This window comes from Miniopterus natalensis, chromosome 2, assembly GCF_054644295.1.
Source record: "Miniopterus natalensis isolate mMinNat1 chromosome 2, mMinNat1.hap1, whole genome shotgun sequence".
NCBI lineage: Eukaryota > Metazoa > Chordata > Mammalia > Chiroptera > Miniopteridae > Miniopterus > Miniopterus natalensis.
In genome coordinates this window covers 141,573,287-141,594,758 of record NC_142082.1, presented here as the reverse complement: position 1 = coordinate 141,594,758, position 21,472 = coordinate 141,573,287, and the positions used below count along the sequence as shown (strand labels likewise).

The 21,472-nt window shown below is 39.1% G+C and overlaps 1 protein-coding gene across 2 annotated transcripts in view; it reads right to left on the bottom strand.

The window, feature by feature from the left end:
• TFCP2 (transcription factor CP2) overlaps positions 1–21,237 on the bottom strand; it is a 34,305-nt gene extending 13,068 nt beyond the window's left edge. Inside the window, exons 1-5 of one of the 2 annotated variants that reach the window (XM_016201295.2) lie at positions 20,988–21,237; positions 4,998–5,149; positions 3,083–3,159; positions 1,721–1,826; positions 362–468 (exon numbers count right to left, since the gene is read on the bottom strand). In XM_016201295.2, coding sequence (XP_016056781.1) covers positions 362–468; positions 1,721–1,826; positions 3,083–3,159; positions 4,998–5,149; positions 20,988–21,109 — 564 coding nt within the window. In that variant the 5' untranslated portion in view covers positions 21,110–21,237. The remainder of the gene's footprint in view (positions 1–361; positions 469–1,720; positions 1,827–3,082; positions 3,160–4,997; positions 5,150–20,987) is intronic. The other variant, XM_016201294.2, reaches the window with a different exon arrangement.
• Between the last annotated feature and the right edge of the window lie 235 nt (positions 21,238–21,472).

Genomic DNA, 21,472 nt, shown 5'->3' with positions numbered 1-21,472 from the left:
TCTCTCATCAAAGTGTCTCTCTCCTCCTCTCCCTTCCTCTCTCTAAAAAAATAAAATAAAAATCAATAAAGCCCAGCCGGGTGTGGCTCAGCGGTTGAGCGTCGACCTAGGATCCAGGAGATGGGGGTTCAATTCCTGGTCAGGGCACATGCCCAGGTTGCGAGCTGCAGCCAATCAATGACTCTCTCATCACTGATGTTTCTATGTTTCTATCTCTGTCTCTTCCTCTCCCTTCCTCTCTCTGAAATCAATAAAGATATATTTTTTTTAAAAAAATCAATAAAAACATATTTAAAAAAAACACACAAATTGGTAGTTAGAGATGCTCTTCATAACTGGAACCCCATTTGCAAAGCCTTACCTGAATAAACACAGATGTCCTCTTTGCAGGGTCCCACAGGAACTCCACTGTATTTAGTTGGTTTGGATTAGCCCTAGGATCGATTATACCCACAGACATTGGGATATCTGAGAAACAAATGGTAATCATTGAACAATTCTGAGTGCTACTGGATTTAAGTAAGAAAGCACTGATTCTTATACAGGTAGTGTTGGTCCTTACTTATCAAGATTTTTGTGTGAACCTCTTTTTGCCAGTGAAAGGGGTTTGAATGGAGGTAACATTGATCTAAGTACTTTCCTTCTGAGTATCTTTTTTCTACTTTAAAAAGTTTAAAAGTAAGACAATTTAAAAGCAGTTTCCTAAAATTCTACTTAAAGATAGATTTAGTCTACACACTAGCTCTAGTGTCATGAAAATTATAACTTATAATATGCTTCACTTAGTTTTAAGATTAGTGTTATCACTAGAAGTACACTAAGAGCACTGCTGTAGAAGGATAGAGTGTCTGAATAAAGGCAGAAAGCATTGTATCACAGAAAGAAGTGGGAAAGTCATCAAATAATCCTATAGCAGAGTGACACATCTTACACTCAAGAAGCAAGCAAAAAATGAATGGGCTTTAGTAGAACCTTGCATTCCATTCCATATAGCATATACTGAAATATCATTCCCTGACTTCTCTTATTAATGTTCAAACTAGGTGATAAGGCCAGGCTGATATTTATTATCATAACTGTGCTCTAACTATACTGTTTTAGTATCAATGATTCAAACAAGAAAGTGTTAAGTGGGTCCCACTCCACAGTGTTGTGTTGGATTCATCCTAAAGACAACTTTATCATATGAATATCAGGACATCTCTATGAGAACCAGTGACTTCTCAGGTAAAACTAGCAGTACTTACATTTAACCATGGTTACCAACAGGAGATAATAACCAATAAGAGATCAAAGACACAGATGCTGGTGTTTAAAGTACGTTTATGAAGAGAGACTTGAGAATTATGCTAAATGTAATAAGCCAGCCACAAAAAGATAAATACTGGATAATTTCACTTATTAAAAATAGTTAAAATGGTAAATTTTATGTTACGTATATTTTACCACAACTAAATTTAAAAAACACACAAAAAATACAAAAAACAAATAAAATCACCCTAAAGAAATGGATGCTATTGTTCTGGAACTGAAGTGTCTATACTTCCTAACTTTTGGTATCATCATACTAGTAAGTTTTTTATACTTAATAACCATTTCCAAATTCATGCTAATTGAGCCCCTGAAGCATTTTGAATCAAGGTAAACATCAAGTAAAAAAGCGTCAATTCTCAGACCATAGTTATAGGCATTTCCTAGGCAATAGAATCTCTGAACTCACCTATGTCAAGAATTCTATCTCCAGGTCGGTTCCACCTCCAGCCCTCTAGCTGCTGATGTTCAGTGTATTGTAGCCGTCTATCATGGAACACTACACGGAATATACTCTAAAAGAAAGCAACAAAATCAAATAATAGGATCCCTTAAAAATCAATGCTGACTGACAAAAAGTTGCAGGAGTCACCCCCAGTTGGTTTCTGGATACAAGCTAAAATTGTTTTCCTTAAGACCTATTTCACTCTAAAACCCATTCCATACTAAGCTCTGTTTCCAGGTGAATTTTATAATTGCTGAGATATAATCTTTATAGTTAAGCAGTACTGTATTTGGATGAAACATCAGTTCTGATGGTAACTGAGTATAAAGGACTCCTTTCGGAAGCATTTCTACATGCCCCTATTGTTACCATGTAATATTCGGCTTAGCTCTTTAGAGGTATATGAAAAGCTCACCCAGTCCCCTGCTTGCTAACCCACCATACAAACTATAAATATAAAGTAGGTATCGACTGTTTCCATCAACTTTCCTTTTGTTACTCTTACTTTGCGGAGGTGCCTATTAATATCCTTCTTACCAACTTTTACAGCTGTTGACCAAACTCCTCTGTCCCAATTCTACTGTGAATCCATCACTATCAGTCTAGACAAAGAAAACTGCTATTCGTCAACACTAGCTTCTGTTTTCCTTATTACTAGACCAGGATCCAAAGAGACACCGGAACTTCTCTCAAGATCTCAAGGAGGCTACTTTATTTCACCTGAAAAGAATTTCACTGAGCCAGGAGCGTGTCCTGACATGGAGTGGTAAGCCTTCTGTTTCTGCAGCTCTGAAAAATCCATGTGAAAAGGGGGGCTCACTCTGACCCCACACTCTGCCAGAAAATTGTATCAGGTAAGATATCACCAAGCCCTTTACGGAAGCAAAATATTACAAAGGGTCAGAAAAAGGATGTTTAGCTTGGTCAGTGTGGCTAAATGGTTGTGTGTTGGTCCATGAACCAATAGGTCACTGTTCGATTCCCGGTCAGGGCACATGCCCAGGTTGCAGGTCCAATCCTCAACAGGGGGCTTGAGGAGGCAGCCAATCGATGTCCCTTTCTCATCAATGTTTCTATTCCTCTCCCTTCCTCTTTCTCTAAAATCAATAAACATATATTTTTTTAAAAAAAAGAATGCCAGGGTTTCTGGCTCGATCCCCAGGAGGGGGCATGCAGGAGGCAGCCAATCAATGACACTCTCATCATTGGTATTTCTAACTCTCTCTCTCTCCCTCTCCCTTCCTCTCTCTGAAATCAATAAAGACATATTTTAAAAAAAGAAAAAAAAAGGATGTTTAGAGGAATGATTTACTCATTTTCTTTTACCTTCACCAACTTGCCATTAATTTCTGGAAGTTCTCCAAGTTTCCTATTGTCTAGCATTCGAATTTCATAAGACTGTCCTAGAAGAAAAAGTAACTATGTATTATATTCATCGTAATTAACTTTCTAAAATTCAGAAAGAAAAAATTCATTTGGGAGGAGAGTTTCCCTGTTGTTCGTTGTGGCAGCAGCGAGTTGAATTTTAGGAGAGCGGTGTTCTCTGAGGAATCTAAACATGGGACCACCGTGCTTTTGTCAGATGAAGAGAGGCTGAGGTGTGTGAGTCCTGGGGCTGGAGGAAAGAACTGTCAGGCATATACAGGTGTTTAGACTTAGGCAGGTGGCTCAGGGAAGGAGTGGTGTGCGGTGGGCTCCAGGGCACCAGGAGGGAGCTGGTACCTGTGTGCTGTAAGAGGAATGAGATAAGCCCCTTACTCCCATGATACCGCAGGCTGTGATGTGCTTCCCTCTCCCCCAACGGTTAACCCGCAGGTAGAATGAGGGGCCCAAAGATGGGCCCACGTGTCTACAATCAGCTCTGGCATTAGGGCGGCTAGAAAATGATCCAGGCACAGGTGTGTACACCACTGCCCTTGCAATACCTGCAGGAGTATTCCTCTTTTGGACAGAATCGTGAATTGGAATTAGTGAATGATTAAAGATTCGTCTTTCTCCACACTCCTACCCCCCCAAAAAGGCATTTTAGCAATGTTTTTGGAGCTCTGAAAGTCATGTTAGATTCTGTGTGGGATGAAAGTATACATAAGCCCACGTCCCTTTCCTCAGGAGTTCAATCTAGCTGGAAGCCAAACTATGCCCTGGGTTTAAAATCTGGTTCTTTGCATGACCTTTTCAAATTTCTTTCTTTTTTTTAACTATTTATTCATAAATATTTTCCAAAAATGAAAATAGGTTTACCAAAAAATGTCCCTCACTAAAGAGGGGAGGAGGGGAAGCCTTTGCCCCTCGGTCCCCAGAGTGGGGATGAGAAGAAGAGAAAATCTTCTGGCCCCCCCTTTTCAAGTTTCTTAATCTTTGCCTCAGTTGCCTCATCCTCAAAACGGGAATAATATTTTAGTAATTCATCTCATAGGGTTGTTGAATAGATCAAATGTCTCAATACTTTATATGTATAAAGCATGTAAAACAATGCCTGGCACTTAATGACTCAATGTATGTCAGCTGTCATCATTATCACCATATTGCCAGTGTCATCTAGAAGTGACACGCAGTAGAAAAAGGTTTTCAAATCACTTAAGGACAGAGTAAAACTTGGTAAAAACCCTGTCTATCTTAGAAGAGTAGAGATAGAATCCTATGAAAGTTTGTATCTCCCCACAATATCTTGTTTATTGATTTCTGACAGATAGTTGTTAAAAGCAGGAACTTTCATAAATTGCCTTAGAAGCAAAAAATAATAAAATTCAGTTGGCTGAATGTACAAGAGTATAATATTATTAGTATTAGTAACAACAACTATAACCCTTTACTATATGCTAGGCACAGTGTTAAATGTTTTCATACATTATATCATTTGACTGGCACAACTCTCTAAGGTATTATCAATCCCAATTTTACAGATAAGGAAACTGGCATGTAAAGAGTTTATGTAACTTGTCCAAGATCACACAACTGATAAACAATAATGCTGGGTGGGGTAATATTTCTGAGACAGTAACCAATGGGGATGTTCAGGGAACATGGATTAGAAAAAAAGAGGGAGATGGGAAGTAAAAATGGGCAGGTAAACAAAAGAATCCATTAATATATATGACATTAAAACTCAAATAGCTGAAGTAAGCCTCTGACTTTGACAGGCCACAATAGAAAGATGTACTTTTTACAGAAAGTGTACCTAATTAAATAACATGAATCCAGCAGGTGTGCAATAATACTAACAAATAAGGACACATCTAACCTTGATTGAGATATGTCAGGGTTTCATCGTGGAGTTTCACTGCTGGAGAGGTGGCAGCACAAAGCACATACTGAAAAGGTAGGATTTTATTCTCATTATCAGGAGGCAAACTTGATTCTTCTTGCTTAAAAATAGGCAATGCAAGGACATCACTGAAATAAAGCAAATTAATGACTTTCGTTAACATCTGACAAAGGTGCAAGAGCAGATTTATTATGGATGTAATTTAACTGCAATTGCTTTGGCAAACCATAAACATTACTCACCTCTGTGAAGTTTTTTCCCAACTATTCAATTCAGATTACCTGCTGTGATATCCCTCTAACCACAACAATGTGAGCAATGACAGATATTCACTGTTAAAAACCACCTAAGTGCCCAAAGATTGCGTTTCTAGGAAACAGGCAGGTGTTTCTAAAAGGGCTCTGAAAATCGCAATTTAGGACACTCAGTAATATATATGTTCTCTGAAAGGCACCAACTGTAGGTATCTTTATAGAGCAGTCCCCTTTTATCCACGGTTTCCCCACAGTTTCAGTCACTTGCAGTCTGACAATATTAAACGGAAAATTTCAGAAATAAACAATTCCTAAGTTTTAAGTTGCACACCATTCTAAGTAGTATGATGAAACCTCACGCTGTCCTTCGGTCTCACCCCAGACGTGAATCATCCCTTTGTCCAGCATATACTTCGTAAACACTACCCACCTATTAGTCACTTAGTAGCAATCTCAGTGACCAGATATTTACAGCAAGAGAGAGAGAGAGAGAGAGAGAGAGAGAGACAGAGAGACAGAGAGAGACAGAGAGAGACAGAGAGAGACAGAGAGAGACAGAGAGAGACAGAGAGAGAGAGACAGAGAGAGAGAGACAGAGAGAGAGAGGAAAGCACACATTCACTTAATTTTCATTACAGTATAATAAAAGACTTTAGTTTTGGGAAGACTTTGTTGCCATACATTCTTAAATATATCACATCTGATGATTCCTTGAAGGGTTAGTGAAGATTACCAGGAATCAAGGAAAATCATATTTTGCAACATAGCAACAGCTCAACCTTTAGGAACATAGGGTGTTTTTCTTCCTTCTCAAATGTCAGTGGCTGGCAAGGTTAATATACAGCAACAGTTCCTAGTTGTTCCAATATAATGTGGCATTACACCTAACCCCTCATGACTAAGCAAAAGACTATCATTTGAGGCTGGAACTCTAAAACTGATTCTAAAGTTACCCCTAAAATTAACTCAAAATAGTACAGCCAAACCAAATACACAAAACTGTATTTTCTCATCAGAGGTTTGAAGATCTGAAAACCTCAAATACACCTGAATTACTCATGCTCTTTGTACACTTTCTTTTACTCTGCTGTGGAAACAAGAATATTATTCAGTTCCACATTCCTAGAAGTGGAGGTTAAAGGTCACCTGTGACTACAGTTCTAGGCCCCTGCTTGTACCAAAACAATAACAAATTCAACAAGAAACAATTTTGGAAATACAGAGAAGTCTGCTCCTTCTCAGAGGTAAGTTGAGTGCAGATTAGGAAAACCCACTCTGGTGGACTCTAAGTAGTTGCTACCAATGTATAATTTGGCATTTTATTATATCCTCTGATTGCTTCATGTATTTAATTCATTCAGTGAAACACATATTATTTGAAGGAATAACTTCTTTTTTATGTGCTTAATAAATATTTGTTGGTATGATTTATATTTTTGTTTGTTTGCATTCTCCCAAATACTCAGCCCTAATACACTGTGATCATTTTGGAATTCTCAACATCTCATAGCACCTCTGATCAAAGATAAGGATACAGAAATCCCACCTGTTAAAAAGATAAGTTGAGTATGTGTGTGTGTATATGTATGTGTGTGTATATATATACATAATTTTTTAAAAATTGATTTCTAGAGAAAGGAAGGGAGACGGGGAGGAGGGGGAGGAGGAGGGAGAGAGAAAGAGAAAGAGAAACATTGATGTGAGAGAGAAACGTCCATTGGTTGCCTCTCTCTGGCAACCTGGGTATGTGCCCTGACCAGGAATCGAACTTGCCACCTTTTGGTGTATGGGACAATGCTCCAACCAACTGAGCCACACCAGCCAGGGCTAAGTACTGTTTCTTTACTTATTTTTATTTTTTTATCCTCACCTGAGGATATTTTTTCCATTGCTTTTCAGAGAGTGGAAGGGAGGGAGAGAGAGACTCAACTGGCTGCCTGCCACAGGCAACCTGACTGGGGCCCAGGATCGAGCCTGCAATCAAGGTACATGCCCTGGCCAGAATTGAACCCAAGACCCTTCAGTCCCCAGGCTGACGCTCTAATCACTAAGAAAAACCAGCTACGGCAGTACTGTATGTTTTTAAAATATGCACCTCTAGCCTGGCCGGGCATAGCTCAGTGGTTGAGTATCGACCTAGGACCCAGGAGATCGAGGTTCGACTCCTGGTCAGGACACATGCCCAGGTTGCGGGCTCAATCCCCAGTCGGGGGTGTGCAGGAGGCAGCCGATCAATGACAACTCTCTCATCATTGATGTTTCAACTCTTTCTCTCCCTCTCCTTTCCTCTCTCTGAAATCAATAAAGATATATTTTAAAGAAATAAAATAAAAAAATAAAATAAAATAAAATAAAATATGCACTTCTAAGTGGAAATCCACATCTGGGAGTAGAAGCATAGCAGAAAGCATTATCAGGAGTGATTTTCCTTGTATGTAACTGGGATTCCCTAAAGAGTTGTTTTGGGTATAAATTACCCTTCGGAGACAAGGCCTTCTCTAAATAGTCTCTACTAATTCACAACTATGGTTTGATCTTCTCCCTCAGGCCTCCCAGCTGTGGAATGCCCTCTTCTAGAAAGAGCCTATAACATAGAGAGGGAGAGGTTCAATGAGCTCTATATTGAGTGAGAGAGGCAAGTAGACAGGTGTCCATAGCATCTAAGGAAACTAGAAACTAACTTGGGACATTAAGATGTCATGAGCTCCTAACTTCCCTATTTATAACTCTCATTTAGATTCCACCATAATGAAAATAAAATATTTGAAAAACATACAAATAGCCCCTATGTTAGTTATAGTGTAAAAGGGCAAAGACTGAAAAGACTACACCCTACTCTGAAGTCAGCCTCAAAAGAAAGGAAAAATCCAGTAAATAATTGGTCATAAAGGCCCTGGCTATATGAGTAGCTCAGTTGGTTAGAGCATTGTCCCAATATGCCAAGGTTGTCAGGTTGATCACTGGTGAGGGCATATACAAGAATCAATCAATGAATGCATAAATAAGTGGAATGACAAACTGAGGTATGTCTCTCTCTCAAAAATCAATAAAAATTTTTTTAAAAATAAGACCATCAATGAACGCTGGATAAGACATTAAAAATAATAATAATTGGTCATAACACCTTTAAAGAGGAGAGAAAAGAACTGATTTCCTTGGATATGTGGACAGATCAGCGAGGAGACCTGGCAAAGAGAGATGGCACTGCAAGTTTTAACATGAAGCCAGTGAGATGTCCTGACTACTGAATAATGGTGAAATTATCTTATTTTCTTGGTATGAGCCTTCTGCCACAAAGTGATGAAAGATTTCTGCTACCTGAACGTCTAGTGAAAAATCTCATTCAACTAAAAAGCAGCATATATAATTTTTAAAATTGCCTTGCTAATTATTCTACCACCAAGAAGCATAAGAAATAAATAGAATTATATTCTGAACCTAATTTGACCAAGAAGAAGAAACTGATCAGAAAAGAGGAAGTGGTAGGAGCCTCAAAAGAAAGCAAGTCAGCCAAACAAGAGAGGAAGAACAACGCAGCAGATGTGATCCTGGACTCTTAAAGAATAGACTTCAAACAGTGAAGACAGGACCCAAGTCCATGGGTCTGAGGTGCTAAAAAGGAAGACAAGACTGAGGTTCTCAAAAATGAAATTCTGCCAATTTCACATTACCTAAGATGGAGGGGGAAGAGAGGGAAGGTGTCTAGAGAGACTAGAAAAGCTTGCTGATCAACTCAGAATTAAAACATGCACAAGAAAAATAGATATAAAAGGAAAGAAACTATTTTTTAAGTGGTACTGATACATATAAGCAGCAAACTTGAGCTGAAGCCAGAATGTACTGAGACTTGCAAAACAGATAAGGGAGGCGCAGGTCCACTCTTTGATGTAAATGGCATATTAATTAATATGAAGCAGAGACAGGAGAACATCTCAATTCCTATTTTTCTTCTATCTTTCTTCTACCTTTTCTGTAAAGAAAAACCATCTTGAGAGTAGAAAGAGAAGACCAACTATGGGAAAAGTAGATTAATGATCAAGATAAGTAAGGTGACTACCAAAAAGTGATGGAATGAAATTATATACCTGGATGAAATTGTATACCAGGAGAATTAAAGAATGTGCAGATGAGATCCATGAGTGACACTCTATAAACTCAGATACATCTCATGATTCTGATAATACCAAATGTCACATTAGCTTTCTATGTCTGTAGTAGCAATTTTCAAAATGAGGAGAGTATAGTTTCTATACCTGACACCACAGTGGTCTGACATGAAATCTGGGCAAGACAGTAGAATAGGTTATTAAAAGATTAGTTTAGTATTTAGGCTGGGCATCAGGGATCACTAGGAGCCATAACCAAACTAATTCACTTTCTTTTTTATATGATTTGACCAGGGAATACTGGAAGCATAAATATTTCTGGACTTAAACAATATACAAATTCTCTCTTGATATCCCTGCTCAAGGTGAAAAATATGAATTTTGCTACCGTTAAGTGGCTTCACAGATAACTATACAACTGTACCTAAAGAGTGCAGATAAGTCTAGAAGGTTTGGTGTATGCCACAGGACCTCAGAAAAACTCATCCTCTGCAACATTTTTAACAAATAAATGACTTGATGAGGACACTGAAAAGGATGATGATCAAATATGTACATCACAGGACTCTGGGATGGAAAGGCAAATATCCCATATGATAGAATCAACTTTTAAAATAATTCTATCTGGCTGGAACAGGAGGCTAAATCTAATGGGATAAGATTTAATAGGTATAAATATTAAGCCATGCCTTTAGACCTAAAAACAACAAAATGGCCCAATATATGTAAGAAAGACTAGGGCTTTAAAAAAAAAATCTATTTCAATGAGACAGTGTGTTATGGCTGCTTAAAAATGCTGATATCAGCTTTGATTAAAAACAAAAGTCTGGCCCTGGGCCATGTAGCTCCGTTGGTTGAGCGTTGTCGCATGCACCAAGAGGTAGCTGGTTCATTTCCCAGTCATGGCCTGATCCCTGGTCAGGGGTGTGCAGGAGGCAGCCAATCAATGTTTTTCTCTTTCTCTCCCTCTCCCTTCCTCTCTCTCTAAAATCAATTTAAAAATATATATTAAAGCCCTGGCTGGTTTGGATCAGTGGTTAGAGCATCACTCCATGGACCAAAGGGTCAAGGATTTTGTTCTCGGTCAAGGGCAGATACCTCCGTTGCAGGCTCAATCCAGGCCCTGGTTGGGGCGCGTGCAGGAGGCAACCGACCAATAGACATGTCTGTCTCACATCGATGTTTCTCTCCCTGCCATCCACTCTCTCTAAAAAGAAAAAAAAAATCAATGGAAAAAATATCCTTGGTGAGAATTAAAATATTTTTTTAAGTAAATAAATATATATATATTTATTGAAAAAAACAAAGTCTGATGAGGGAAATGACATTCTTCTCTACGCAAATCACACTATGCTTGAGTTCCGTGCTTAGTTCTGAGTGTGGGACTTTAAAAATCTAAGGAAAGAAGTAAGAATAAGTGAGGGGACCTAACATGCCATTTGAATAGTAAGTGATGGAAATGAGGATGTTTGTCTGAAGCAAAAAAGTCTTGTTAGATCCACTCCATAAAGAAAATCAATTACCAGTTCAGGGTTGAAAGATTTGTCTGCTTTAAAATGTCCTCCAAGCCTGGCTGGAGTGGCTCAGTGGTTTAGCATAGACCCATGCACCAAGAAGTCACAGGATCGATTCCTGGTAAAGGCACATGATGAGGTTGTGGGCTCGATTGCCAGCAGGTGGTATAAAGGAGGGAGCCAATCCATGTTTATGTTTCTCTCTCATGGATGTTTCTATTTTCCTCTCCCTCCCCTTCTCTCTCTAAAAAATAAAATCAGCCCGGCCAGGCGTGGCTCAGTGGTTGAGCGTCGACCAAGGATCCAGGCGATCGGGGTTTGATTCCCGGTCAGGGCACATGCCCAGGTTGCGAGCTCGATCAATGACTCTCTTATCACTGATGTTTCTATCTCTCTCTCCCTCTCCTGTCCTCTCTCTGAAATCAATAAAGATATAATTAAAAATAAATTAATAAATAAATAAAATAAAAATTAAAAATAAAATCAATGAAAAAAAACACGTATTCAGAATGTCCTCCAAATCAGCGGGGTACTCTCCCTCTTGGAAGCATGTCCACACCTTTCTTCCTCCTCAGGCCTGAATCTCCTAAACTCTAAAGGTACTCCCATTGCAAACAGGGGAGCAATGGGCAGCAGCAGCTCCTCCCAGGCTAGCCCCCTGAACCTGTCTCCAAGGCCCCCTTCCTCTGACTTTCCAGAGAGCTGACAGCAGCCCACATTGGCTCATTTCTTTCCCATAAACTTCTAGAGAGCCAAAGCAGCCCTGCCTAGTAGTCTCTCTCCTGTTGCTTCTTCTATCCTAAGCCCTTCCTTGTTTTACTGTCCCCAGCTTTAATAAACATTCTCTCAAAATAAAAATAAAATAAAATTTCCTCCAAAATAATTCTGTATTTTATTATTCTAAAAGGACCTAAAGCTCGGCTGGGCGTGGCTCAGCGGTTGAGCGTCAACCTAGGATCCAGGCGATCAGGGTTCGATTCCCGGTCAGGGCACATGCCCGGGTTGTGGGCTGCAGCCGATCAATGACTCTCTCATCATTGATGTTTCTATCTCTCTCTCCCTCTCCTTTCCTCTCTATGAAATCAATAAAGATATATAAAAAAATTAAAAAATTAAAAATAATAAAAAAATAAAAGGACCTAAAGATGCGCACAGGGACCACACAGCTTCCAACACTGGACACTCAAGAGCCCTGAAAGGTGAGCCGGGGGGGGGGGGGGGGGGGGGGCTGCTGCTCCTGGCACCTCACCACCTAACTGATGTTTGCCTGGCTCTGAGAGCGGCACCAACTGAGATCGGCCTCTTCAGCCAGGCCTGCGTAGAGAGCCCTTAGCCTGAGCCTGGACCTGAGAAGGACACACTCAATCCTTGAGATCTTCAACAAGTAAAACGAGGGAAGTTTGCTAATAAAGATATCACCAAAGACTAGAGACACAATCGTCTAGAAGAAATGCTGGTAGTATGGCTCCATGTCAGTGTTCAAAAATCTCTGCAACAGACACACTTGTGTTAAGGGCTATCCAGATTTTGATTGGCATCTTTCATACGCTCATGTGGTATTTCCTATTGGATTTGTATATAGAACAGGTTAAAGGAGTCTTTGGGATATATGAACCTCTAACTTACAAAACAGGATGTGCTTTCTGGGGAATTGTTTTTATCATTTCAGGAACCTCCTTACTAAAAGTAGCAAGGAATCCAACTCATTGTCTGGTTACATTTACTTTGATCTTTTTTCCTTCTTTCCTTTAGTCTTCCATGTTTCAGCAGTAGTCAATAAATGGTACATCTTTTTAGTTCATACTAATTTTTTAACAGTTTATGACATCATCTATACCTCATTCTGTACTCACTTCTCCCTAACCAATTTCTAATTTACTTAATTCTTTTTCATTTATGCCTAACTTACAGCTAAATAGTTGCTAGTCAGTTCCTAACTATAACAGGACACATGCTGAAACACGGCTTGGGAAAGAAATGAAAATAAATAAAATCTAGACAATGCAAATTTAGCCTTAAGTTTTATATGCCAGAAAAATTACATGAGATTTCATAATTAGGTTTCTTTGGAAGCTGATCTCCAAAGACGGTCACTGATGATCAGCATCTCCTGGTATTCACACCTTTATGTGGCCCTCCCACATTGAATCTGAGGAGTCTGGGCTGGTAAACTGCTTTAAGACAATGTAAAGGAAATAGCAGTGTGTCATTTCTGGCCTAACAGCTAATCTTTAAGGATTGTCAACTTTCACTCTTCTGTTTTCAGAACCCTGACCTCAGAGGTAAATAGTCTGGCTACCCTGCTGGAGAGACCACATGGAGTGGTAATGAGGAGGAGAGGCCCTGAGGCTACATGGAAAGAGAAAGAGAGAGACAGACACAGGTTAGGTAGGTAGGTAGGTAGGTAGGTAGGTAGGTAGGTAGGTAAGTAGGTAGGTAAGTAAGTAGGTACGTAGACAAGATAGGTATCAATCCAGTCATCCTAGTGTCCACAGAGCCCATCATTGTACATGAAAGTGAGCCATCTAGATTGTCCCACATAAAGCAAATCTGCACAATCAATACAGGGATTCATGAGAAGTCAAATTGTTGTTTCAAGACACTACATTTTAGGGGTAGTTTGTTAAGTAATAAGATAGAGAAATAGGCTCCTGTTCCAGTGTTTCTATAGAATTCTTTACAACAAAATTTAATAATAGCGGTGAATATGTAAAGGAAGATATTAAATCTCTCTCTCACACACAAAAAACAAAAGGAGTCCATTCCAAAAGCCACTGTATGGCAATTAAGGAAAAATAAACAACAAAGCACAGAACCGCTTCACTTTATACAGTCAAACTTTGCTTCTCAAACATCTCCCATTTCTAACAATTCAGTTCTCGACCAAGTTGTTTATGGAAAAATGTCTCAGTTCAGTTCTGGACCCAACAACCCTTTCATGCTGATACCCGTATGAGTCTAAAGAGTTTTTCAGGTGACAAAGGAGAGAATGTGTGAGTATGTGTCAGCTTACTGCTAAACCTCTTGTTAACTCTCATGAACTGTGCTGTATTTAGTGAGAAATTTTTTCATGACAAAGAAGTAGCAAACCTTGCGATAAACTTGTTCAGCGACAGTGCAAGTGTTTCACTTCAGGCAAGTGTTAAAACACAGGCAAAAACAAACATCATTGGATAGGTTTTTAGTGAGACAGAGGCCCAGTGAGCCTGAAGCAAGTTCTAGTGGAGCAAAAAGACAAAAAAGAGAAAGAACCCAGAACAGCGACCTGACGTTTTTATGGAGGGGACTCCCCTTCCAAACAACATCCCTCCACCCCTCCTCTCCACATTGTCACCAATAGCTCTCAGCATTAAAGGTAAGTTCCAGGGTGTGTGTACATTTTCATTTTTTTACTGTGCATTTCATTTGTTTTGTTAAATTTTTATTTACATTTCATGTCCTTTTTGTTTTTAAAGCATTTACAGATTGAAGAGTATATTAGACATGTACTGTATATAAGAAAGGTCAAAACAGAGAATCATTTGGGGGTCTGGAACAGATTGATTCAATTTACATTATTTCTAATGGGAAAAAATGATTCGGTTTTCAGACAAATCACTTCTCGAACAGCCTTCTGGAACGAATTAAATTCAAGAACAGAGGTATCCCTAAAGAAAGGCTATCAGATGACCAATATTTCTATCAGGAGCAGCATCATTATAAAATCCAAATATGGTGTTTTTATCTGTTCAGTCGTGTTTCGACATCATACTCAAAAATCTGTGCTCCAGGTTTAAAGTTGGAGGGGAGTAGAGTAAGCTCCTCAGAGCAAAGTTGTATAAAATATCTACTAGAAACATACTAGACCTTTTTGAGTCACATCATTTTTACTATATACTTTAAATAATTCATTTCTGCTACCCTGATTATCAGTAATACTTTAAGGACAATGAACTGGAATGCAGGAAAAAACTAGGTGTTTGTAGAATAGTATGATTTGTTGTTATGAAGAGTTAGAAATTTAGATGACAATGATGCTGTGCTCATTGGGACCTTATCTATAACTTGTTTATTAATATATCCTGCCACCTAAAATAGGGCCCAGAACATTGTAGGTGCTCAGACTATTTGCTGTCCTAGCTGGCTTTGTTCAGTGGTTAGAGTCAGCCTGTGGACTGAAGTGTTCCCAGTTTGATTCCAGCCAAGGGCACGTACCTCAATTGCAGGCTCTATCCCCAGCCCAGGTCGGAGTGTGAGCAGGAGCAACCAATCTATGTGCCTCTCTCACATTGATGCTTCTCTTTTTCTCTCTCTCTCACCCCCCTTCCACTCTCTCTGAAAAGCAATGGAAAAACTATCCTTGAGTGAGGATTAAAAAAAAAAAGACTATTTGCTGAACAGATAGAAAAGTAAAAAGGTTTAGAAGGGATTTACTTATTCAAAGTCAAACTCAGTGTTTTCCCCCAGTAGTGGTGATAGAACAAATCCTTTGCCCTCAGGGGTAATGTTTCAAGATGGTTCACTGAGAACCTCTCTAAAATCAGGTCTTGCTATAGAAAGGAGGTCATCCTAGATGACAGAGATCAAACCCATTACCTTGGCTTATTAAGACACAGCACTCTAAGTAATTAAGCTCACCAACCTCTTCTTTTCAGTTCTGATTTAATTGGCATGGGATATGGTCTGGAAGGGATATTTAAAAACTCCCCCAGTGATTCTTAATATGCAGTCACAGGCTGAGAACCACTGGTATTTACATGCTTTCCATACAGACCTGACTCCTTTAATTCAGTAATGCCATCTGTAAGTACAGAAGATGACTTGAAAGCTATTTTACTTCCAAGTATTTGCTGACTTAAAAAGCAGGATTTGGATTGTAGTTTTTTAAGACAGTCTTTGGTAGGAATATGTTGGCTGTTGGGTTTTGCAGCATCGTTTGTTGCTTTGCAATGGAGAGTTATGTACTATATAAGTTTAAAAATGAGAGTCAGAAGGGATCCAATAAGGATAAGTTGGAGGAAGAGTCACTTTTCTATTGAGTACCATCTGTGTTTACTCTCTGTGAGCCTCTAAGTATTTGTTGAATTATCTATTGAAGTACATAATATCCCTGTTCTTAAGTAGCTGAGTTACAGTGTGATGTGGAAGACCTGTCTTTTATTGTGTTAGTTTGTTTTTTTTTTAATACTGATAAAGGGACTGTAAATAAACTTGACTTAATTTATCGCAAAGTTCTAAGGGAGAAAGTAGAGCAATGTTTTTCAAATTGCAGGTTGTGGTCAACATTTTAAAAGAGAAATCAAATGGAAAATTCAAAAGTTAAAAAGTACTGTTTTTGAAACCTGTTTCAGTTCTGTAGACACACAAACATGTATGTGTGTCCTGAGCCTTAATAAAAGATGACTTAATGTGAACAGTATTCAAAGAAGTTTGAAAGCCATAGGACTAGAGCATTTGAGAAGAGGAAGGAAAACAGGTGGCTGTCTTATCATTCCCCAACAGGCCAGAATGATCACTATGCACATTTTTTCTCTCAGATTTTTGTTTGTTTTTTACCCTGTTGCATATTCTTTGGATCTGGCCATATTGTTCAAATTCTTTACTACTCTTTCTTTACCTGAAGAGTGAAAATAAGTATGCTATATTGGCAATGTAGTTTTTGTAGCATCAACTTGCTGTTTTAAAAGGTAATACGGTTTCTGGAACTTTTTTCCAGATCTCAATATGGGCTTAATATTCTTTAAGTACTTTAAGGTGCTTTTAGGTATAAACCATTCTATTTCTTCAGCACAGTTATGAGAGATCAGAGGTTTGAATAGTTGTCATCATGTACTTCTCAAAGTTTACAAATAAAATGAAGCTAATTTGTTCCCTACCCCTCAAGTGTTTGAATCTCCCTCATCTCTACTTTGCTATTTACCAAGTCACCATTTTTTATATTTTTCTGGTTAATCCTCACCCTAGGATATTTTTTTCATTGAATTTTTTTAGAGGGAGTGGGAGGGAGGGGGAGAGAGTGAAAGAAATATCAATGTGAGGGAGACACATTAGCTGGTTGCCTCCTGCACACGCCAGGGATCGAGCCTGCAATCCAGGTACATGCCCTTGACCGGGAATCGTACCCAAGACCCTTTGGGCAGCAGGTCAATGCTCTAACCACTGAGCAACACCAGCAGGGACCAAATAACTAATTTACTTCTATAAGCAATGTGTTTTTTATTTTCCTTTAGCTAAGAAAGTCACTAAAAACTTTTAATTTCAAATGTCTGTAAGTCTTACTTATTTTGGAAGTGGAAAAGTATCTGACCAATGTCAGATGCTTCCAGAGAACTTGTAAGATATTAAATGTTTAATCAGATACTTCTGAATCAGCAAAGTCCTACCTCAGGAGATTTGCCAGATATAGGCCTGCTTTCTCGGATTTTTTCCTACATTACAGGATTAGCTCTTACCAGCCTACAAATCTCATTAAAACACTGCTAATTGAAAACACCTGTGGCATCATTAGTACCAGGCTCTTTGATTAAATTTCTGAAATTACTGGCTCTTCTCATTTATGGTAAGCTGATGAATGGCAACCTGCAACAATATTCATGGGTTATATATTCTGGAAATCTGACAATTTTGATATAGAAAGAACTCCCATTTCAGTCTTCAAAGATCTGATATCTACCATCATAGTATGACCTAACTGGGAAAACAACATTTTTGTTTTTGTTTTCCTATGACTAAGGGAAACCACGCTTAGGCCCTTTTAGTGCTGAGCCTCAAAGCTTCTTTTCAGGTCCAAAATCACCACCTTTGGGGTTCTTCTGCTTTGCCCACTGCATCCCCACTACCAAACCTAGCTTCAAAGCCATACAATCTCCCTAGTCCTCAATTCCTCCCAGTAGTGAAAGACAAGCACAGACATTTATCTGTGCTTTCAAAACTTTTTTCAAAACTTTAACTGATGATAACTTCTGGGGAAATCCTGTAAGTACCAGGACACCAGTGCTATGTAATGCTAAAAGGCTTTAGCTATCCCTTCTCCCTAAGCTCACAGTGGTAGGGCTTAAAAAAATTCCCCTCCTTCAGACCACACTTTTGATGAAGGCTCTTTCTTCTAAAATGGCCAACACGGTCCAAGATGCCCTCAATTAGGCCTGATGATGTAATCAAAGCACTGTTATTTGCTCCCTTTCCTTTATAGAGAATCAGTTACATTTCTAAGAATATGCAAAACAGAAGATACCCAGTTCCCTAAGTTTCAGTCCTTCTTAGGAATACTAACTAGCTGTCTATCATTATCCTCCAATCTGCAGCCAAAGTAACCTTTAAAAATGTAAATCTAAAATATCACCACTCTGTTTGCCATGCTTCAGTAGCTTCTCAGTGAAATCATGATAGTTCTTCAACAGGACTCCCAAGGCCCTTCCAAACTGGACCAGCTTACCTATACACTCTTACCTCTCATTATACTTCCCACCTATCCTTTCCCTTTTTAAAAGTTCCAGCCCTAGTCAAGTTTGGCTCAGTGGTTGAGTATGGACCTATGACCCAAGAGATTACTGTTCAATTCCAGGTCAGGGCACAAGCCCTGGTTTCGGGCTCCATCCCCAGTGTGCTCAATCCTCGGTGTGGGGCGTGCAGGAGGCAGCCGATCAATGACTCTCTCTCATCATTGATGTTTCTCTCTCTCTCTCCCCTTCACCCTTCTCTCTGAAATCAATACAAACATCAAAAAAAAAAAAAAAAAAAGCATCAAAAAGGAATCCAGTTCAAATGAATCTTTATAAAATATAAATCAATAAATTTGAAGCAAAATCATTAAAGTAAGCAAACTAGGGTAAGCAAATATATTAGGGAAATAATTTTACAAGAAAAATTGCTTGTCAAAGAGAGCATTTTGCCTAATGAAGGTGTAGGAAAAGCAATCATGAGGCCAAATTAAAAGGAGAAACAGGAAGAGCAAAAAACCATTACCTCTGTTTATAAAAACTTCTCTAGTCAGTGTTTGTTAAAATGTGGTCCTTGGACTACCTGCATCAAAATAATCTATAAACTTGTTTTTAAGAAATCAGATTTCTGGTCTGTGTCCCAGACAATCATTAAAGATGAGACACTGGAAACTATTTTTAGTAAGTACTCCAGATGACTCTCATGAACACTAAAGTTTGAGAACTAATATCTAAGTAACACAAATTAATGCAAATGATTTTATGTATGCAAGAGCCAAGAGAATAGTGACAAGAGCAAAATGCATGAAAAAGGTGAAAAAAGCAAAGAAATGAGAAAATAAAAATTTGGCACATTGGGAGAACATAAAATGTTTGAAAACTCTTGTAAATTTGATGTTGGAAAAAATTCTAAATATGTAAAGCCATTCTTACTAACTGGGGAAACTACTCAGGGTATGACACAGAAAGCACTCATCAATGCAAGGTCGGGTAGTACACAGTGGAAGCACAAATGTTTGCTGACAATGTTAACTATTTTTATAAAAAGTACAGTTATGTTTAATTATCTTCATCCTAAACTCTAATAACCTAGACAAGAACCAAACTTCTGCTGTGGTAATCCTTACATTAACAATAGCATAAATTGTCAAATATTATGTCAGATACGGACGTGCAAGCTCGGGGTCCAGACATTTACTTTCAGATCAAGTTAATCTCTATTTTTATGGCCAGACTTATGTAAACAAAGACAGGCAAAACTAGAGTTAAATTTACCAAGATGAAGAGCATTACATGATAGAACTCAAATTTCCTTGAAAAGTCACAAAAATATGTATATACAGATAGCCTTTATTATTCTAACTGTAAGCAAAGATTACTGAAGGTGAAGTATTTAGTAAATTCTAACTCATAATTTTACTTCAGTGAGGAAAGGTCATTTTGGTTTCATAGGGATAAAGAAAGAAGTTTAGATTATGTAACTCTCAAAGGATCTCACTATCAGAAATGCAAAATTTGTCCACTTTCCCCATAAAAAGGATCTTTTCCCTATAAACCCCTAAACCCAATTAAGGTGTTAAATTCTAAAGTCTCTTTTGAGGGGAGAGGGAGCTAAGTGAAAAAGGTGAAAGGATTAAGCAAAAAAAACACACAACAACAAAAAACCCCATAGACAACAGTATGGTGGTTAAGAGAGGGAAAGGGGGGTCAGGGGAAGTAGGAGAGTGTAAATGGGGGATAAATGGTGACAGAAGACTTGGGATGGTGAACACACAATATACAGATGATGTATTAAAGAATTGTACACCTGAAACCTGTAATTTTATTAACCACTATCACCCCAATAAATTCAATAAAAATAAGTCTCTTTTGAATTACTTGTTTAGATTAAGCCTTATAATACATTTGGAAACCCAATTATATTCCATCTAACCCTAAGATGCAGATGTTTCAACACTTCCAGACATGATTCTTGCACATCTTTCACATGAAACAAACTATATTGGGGTAGGTAATGCATGCAAATAAGTTACATGGGAAAGTAATGTTGCTTCCAAAGGGTACTTTTATTTACTATCAACATTTGGCTTGATACATGAAGGTCTAAAAGCATTTAAAAGTCCTCTTTGACCCTTTCCCATTTCACAACTATGTTTCAAAAGTCCCTAGAATTAAGCAAAGCATTAAAAAGCAGGCTAAGATACAGATGTGTGGACTTCTTCACCAAGAAGGTCTCACATCAACCAATATTCATCACTAAGACCCAGCTTCCAACTCCCAACTCCTTACACATCCCTCACATGCTCAATATGGCCTCTTCTTCATACAAGTCCAGTCTACCCTACACACACACACACACACACACACACACACACAACCAGTCTCCAAGTCTCCCACACTGGCACTACCTCCTCTTAACATTCACCTGCTTGCTACTCAAGGGCCATTCTTCCTTCTACTGACCCTGCAGACTTGACAATGCCCACAATCTCTTGTTCCAGTTCTTCCACCATACTCACAACTCAAAGCAACAAAAGAAACAAATCCCTTTTCCCTAACTGCAGGCTGGTTCTTTAACTTTATACACTACTCCCGCACACTACCACCACCAGCCCCATTCTCTATCCTGCCTTTGTTATTCAGAAGGTGCAGGGTCTGGGAAAATCTCACTCACCTCATGCTATAGGCACCAGCACCCAGCTCCTGGCCGATCCCGGACAGACTAGCATCAAAGTCCTGCACCAGCCCGGATTCAATCACTTCATCGGCTAGAGGCAGCTTCAGAGCCCAAGCCATCCTGGCTCCTTCCTTGCCCCAGGAGACACTGTTTCTTGCACAAAGGTGAGCAGTGTGATTCTACCCAGTGGGGGCAAGGACTGTAGGAAACTCCAAACCAAGATCTCCCACGCAGTACCCACCAGCTAACCCCAAGCCGGACCCGCGCTAATCTCCGGTACCCTTGGCTACTTCTTCTGGGCTGCCCCGACTTCCAAAATCCCTCCCAACCAGCTCTCCGGAGCCGCGTGAGGGCCCTTTCGCTTAATTATTCCAGACTGCCCACAGGCAGACCTCAACTCCCACACTCCTACTCTCTGGGCTCTCCCCTTTTGCTCGTGGTGGTCTCTCGCTGCTTCCCAAACAGACCAGAAGCAGCGACCC